General features: G+C 35.1%; 1 protein-coding gene across 1 annotated transcript; it reads left to right on the top strand.

Annotated features, from left to right (window-relative positions):
• The first annotated feature begins 455 nt into the window (after nt 1-455).
• si:ch211-133n4.6 (uncharacterized protein LOC797776 homolog) lies at nt 456-4,137 on the top strand. Its single transcript, XM_052583235.1, has 9 exons — nt 456-660; nt 1,121-1,179; nt 1,458-1,490; nt 1,573-1,605; nt 1,702-1,737; nt 2,511-2,546; nt 2,657-2,686; nt 3,170-3,202; nt 3,286-4,137. The coding sequence occupies exons 1-9, from the start codon at nt 650-652 to the stop codon at nt 3,447-3,449; spliced, it is 435 nt and encodes a 144-aa protein (XP_052439195.1). The 5' UTR covers nt 456-649; the 3' UTR covers nt 3,450-4,137.
• The last annotated feature ends 400 nt before the right edge of the window (nt 4,138-4,537 follow it).

The following is a 4,537-nucleotide window of genomic DNA, read 5'->3' as shown; positions in this document are numbered from 1 at the left end:
CAGTGAGCACTAATACCTCCATCAGCAGCAACCTTATCGCTGGCATCTTGACAACAAGAGGCCAAAAAAACAAGCGCCATTTCCCCAACACCAACCTTTTAAAGAGGAAAAATTCTATTTATGCCCTGCCAGCCTGCTATTGATTTACAGCGCAATTAGGTTTGCATTTCTCCCCAAATACTGGCCTCAGTGACCCAGGGAATCCCCAGCATTGAGTGCCTTTCACCACGCCACGCTCGTCCGATTGGCAGGTCAAGCAGGGCAAATATGACGACCTTGCCATTGTGCTTTACCTGAACCCTCCACTGGCAGGACTTCTTTTTTTGTTTTGTGGGGGAGAGGAACTTTTAAATATGCAGCAGGTAACAAAAGGTTCTCTGTAAGGTAAGATTTTCCCCTTACGGAGAATCTTTTGGTGGGAATGTACATGGGAGGGAGACATATGAATCCTTACATTAAGCCATGCAATTAATGTAATCCAAGATGAAGCCGTTTTTTCCGCACAATAAGAGACCCTCCCCTCACACATTCTCAGTGGCATTTGAGGAGGTATAAAAGCCTTGACGGCCGCTGTCGCCACAGGACCAGTTCTAGTGCAATACTACATTGTGTACTGTACACCGCCAGACCCTGTCTCTGACCTCCAGCCATGATGACCAGGTAAATATCAACACCTTTCATAATGCAAATCACTTTTTATATACAGTCTTTAAAAAAAGAAAATTTGTTTTTGTCACTCTTTCATTCTGGAAAGTTCCACCAAATTGATTTATAATAATTATTAATAAATAATATTACATTTGGTTTTATATGCTATTATAATATATATAAGGCTATTATTTTTCTAACATGCAATTGATTGTAGTAATTTAATATTTAAATATAAACACATAATATTGATGTAATTGATACATGATATAGTTGACTTTAATTATTATTATTTAATAAATTATTAATCGTTTTTTTGTTTGTTTTTAATCCAGAATATTGATATTGTGTCAGTGGTTTATTTAAATCAAACTCGTTCACTACAAATATAATTTATGAAAAACAGCTCCTTTTTGTGATTTATTGTGTCAGGAAATGATTTGATGGTTGATTTTTGTTTATTTCGTCACAGGAACATTCTCATCCTCTGCTCATTAGCACTGGTACTGGTTAAAGCGGACCTTGAAGCAGGTCAATATATATTTTTTTTTCCTGTAATATAAGAGAGTTAACATAAATAAGTCACAAATATTATCTACAGTAGAACGATATCAGAACAGAGAATAATTATTCTAATTCAGAGAACTCAGAGTTTGAAATATCTTTAAACTCTCATGAATAATAATGTAGTGTGTATAGCCAAAAAATGTTTTACAGTTTATTGTGATAAATCTGTATATTCTATGTAAGTGGAATGTGACTACGACATGAATTATTTAAAAACTAAAACCTGCAACTGAACATTGCAGCTGACGGAGGGTCCCATGCCATGTTTGCTACAGGTAAATCTGAAATCAATAACATGAAAACATGTCGCCGAAGGCAAATAAAGCTTTCACTAAGAATCCTTCCATTAATCCACAGATCCAGATTCAACCTCAGATGAAGCTCCAACTGGTGAGTTTTCACCCACTTTCTCTGTTTCAGAATCACAGACTGTAGGATGTCAGCCGGACAGATTCTCACTGCAGTGTTTTGTGTTTTCTTTGACAGAAAGCATGAACCTGCTCTCACCCGACCTGCCCAATGGTGAGTGATCACTGCTTCGCATGCAGGACAGAAGCTGTTTCTTATCAACTTTGGATTTGATTTGAGCACCAGACTAGCTGACGTTCCTGATAAACAAGAGAGAATGATTGTTAGTTTGGGAAGGGACAATGTGTGAAGTGTTGAGACACGTCTGACATGTCGCCCTGAGGGTTAAACTGAAGGTTTCAGCTCATTGCCTAACAGAGCTTTTGAAGCCTGACTCACAGAATGATACGAGAACATGAGAGATCAAGCAACTGTTTTCATGATACATTTCTTATTCTATAGTTCTTAAGGAGTCCATATGTGTCCTGGTGCTATATAAAAAATACAAATGAAATAAACCAAAACACTGATCTGAATAACCTGTAATGAAACACCAAGATCTTTTTTTAATATCCAAAGAGTCATATAACAAGCAAGCTGCTGGAAGTTTTTGAGTTAGACTTTACAAGTCTGCCATCTGGTGGAGTCTAAACCCACATACACATTTTAAAACCATTTTTTTCTATTCTGGTCTACCTAGAGGAGAGTTTCTTGCTTTGAGAGTTCAGTTTGCTCTCCATTTAATCTGAGTAGTGTCTAAAAGAAATAGATAGACAGTTAAGAGATTTCATTTCTGATTTCTCTTTCTTATGGATGAGCTTCTGAAGTATAAGGAAGAACTATGTACATAAAAAAGTATTGATTCACCATCACCACAACTTTGACTAAGCATTCAAACAATTAAAAATAAATATGATGCTTATTTTAAGTCAAACTGTCTAATTTAGATGCGAGCAGCACCAGTGCCGAGGCAGGAAACAGTGGTGAGTATCAGGTCTATTCATGGAAAATATGAACGATATAATAAATGACATATCATTGCTCAATATTTTAGACTAAATAATAGAAAAATGTATGTTTAATTTCTTTTCAGCACCTCAAGTAAAGGATGTGCCCAAAGCTGGTAAGTTATTTTTATTATGCATAATATTGGATAAAAATATAGTCTGAAATATTTTAATTGTTGCAAGAATGTCAGCTCATGGTTTTGACTTTTTGTTTATGGATATTTGTAACATTGCATGACTTCAATGAAAATTAAGCATATTTTCTTTATATTATTTTCTTTATATTATTCTCATTGCTGCAATAAATGGGGGAAAAGTATAGAACCCTTTCTTTTCTTTTCTATCTACTTTTTATTCTTTTTATTCAAAAAATAATACTTTGTACTTTATTGCAATTAAATATTGTCGCTCTTTTGTGGTTTGATTGATTCTGTTGTTATTTATTTATTTTGTATTTCATCTTGATTAGCCAAAGATCCATATTAATGCAAAATGTATTTTTTTAATAATTGCAGGAGATTATTATAACTCACTTTTATTAATTAAATATGAATTTGCTTAAAAAATCTCATGCATGTTTTATTTTTTTTAATCTTTAGATGCAGCTAAATCCAGCATGGAAGAGCCTGATGGTAAATGTCCCATCATAAACACACACATGCAACCCCTGAATGTACTCTTGTGAATGAAAGGTCTAAAGTTTCTGTGTGTGCAGAGGATGAAGCTCCAGACTCAGAGGAGGCAGCGGCGGTGGCAGCGGCTGTGAAACCCGCTCCGGTCCCAGTCCAGCGTGCAACCAAATCCAATAATGCATCAGCACGCAAGCGGAGCAAGCCCGTCCCTGCCTCAAAAAAGAGATCAAGAAACCTCCGTCCCTGAGACGTGAACTGTGGCGAGAGAAACAGGGCAAAGCTGCAATGACAAGGCAGTAATAGAAGAAGGAGAAAAACAAGCGATATAAAAGTGTTCAGTGGCATTTTTTGTTTTTTTTTTGTTTGAGAATCTTGAACTAGACTGTATCTTCTGTGATGTACTGATCGGTTTGTGTGTTTGACTGTGTGTTTGTGTTGGTGTGAATGCGTATGACCTCTGTTAATGTGAGCTACATGATTGTTCTTGCCAAATATTCTTCCAGACTTTACCCAGAGGCAAGGCTGACATGGACACTTTATATGATTGATTTCATTTCAGATCAGACTAGAAGTTAAATCTGATATAGTAATAAGCTGAAAATGTATAGACGGTTCAGTTTTTTTTTTTTTTTTTTTTTTTGCCTGATTAATTACAGGATCAATTGAAATCTATAAATCTCAGACTTGATAAAACCGGTGCTGGCAGCCTGATGACATTGTGCTCAGATGTGCCATGACTTTAGCGACTAGCAAACACAAAAGCCTTCGCTCTCCTCACAATGTCAGTGTTTCAATCAAAAGTGTTTCTCTCTTTGTTTTCAGTAACTTTTTTTTTATACACAAAGTATTTAACATTATTGAATTTACAAATATTACAATCAATAACATGTTATTCTGAAACATTTCTTTCCTTTTATTGTACCCTTAAATAAAACTCTAAGCAATGAATATGCTAAATTGCAACCACGTGTCTCTTTCACTATGATACTACATTTGGTTATCACAAAATATTGTGTGTGTGTGTGTGTGTGTGTGAGACCCTGGACCACAAAACCAATCTTAAGTGTCAATTTTTCGCAATTTGAATAAATAAGCTTTCCATTGATATTTGGTTTATTAAAAGCAATATTTGGCCAAGATACAGCTGAATATCTGGAATCTGAGGGTGCAAAAAAAATCGAAATAATGAGAAAATCACCTTTGAATTTGTCCAAATGAACTCTTAGCAATGCATATTACTAATCAAAAATTATGTTTTGATATATTTAAGGTAGGAAATTTACAAAATATCTTCATGGACCATGATTTTTGATTAATATCCTAATGATTTTTGGC

Source organism: Carassius gibelio, chromosome B19, assembly GCF_023724105.1.
Source record: "Carassius gibelio isolate Cgi1373 ecotype wild population from Czech Republic chromosome B19, carGib1.2-hapl.c, whole genome shotgun sequence".
Taxonomy (NCBI): Eukaryota; Metazoa; Chordata; class Actinopteri; order Cypriniformes; family Cyprinidae; genus Carassius; species Carassius gibelio.
The sequence above is the reverse complement of the archived record's forward strand: the minus strand, read 5'-3'. Positions and strand labels throughout refer to the sequence as shown.

What these genes read in the sequence shown, in the direction of transcription:
- si:ch211-133n4.6 (XM_052583235.1), top strand. An exon ending in CTCAGATGAAGCTCCAACTG is followed by an intron (nt 1,606 to 1,701) that starts GTGAGTTTTCAC and finishes TTTCTTTGACAG; the next exon opens with AAAGCATGAACCTGCTCTCA. An exon ending in CTCACCCGACCTGCCCAATG is followed by an intron (nt 1,738 to 2,510) that starts GTGAGTGATCAC and finishes TGTCTAATTTAG; the next exon opens with ATGCGAGCAGCACCAGTGCC.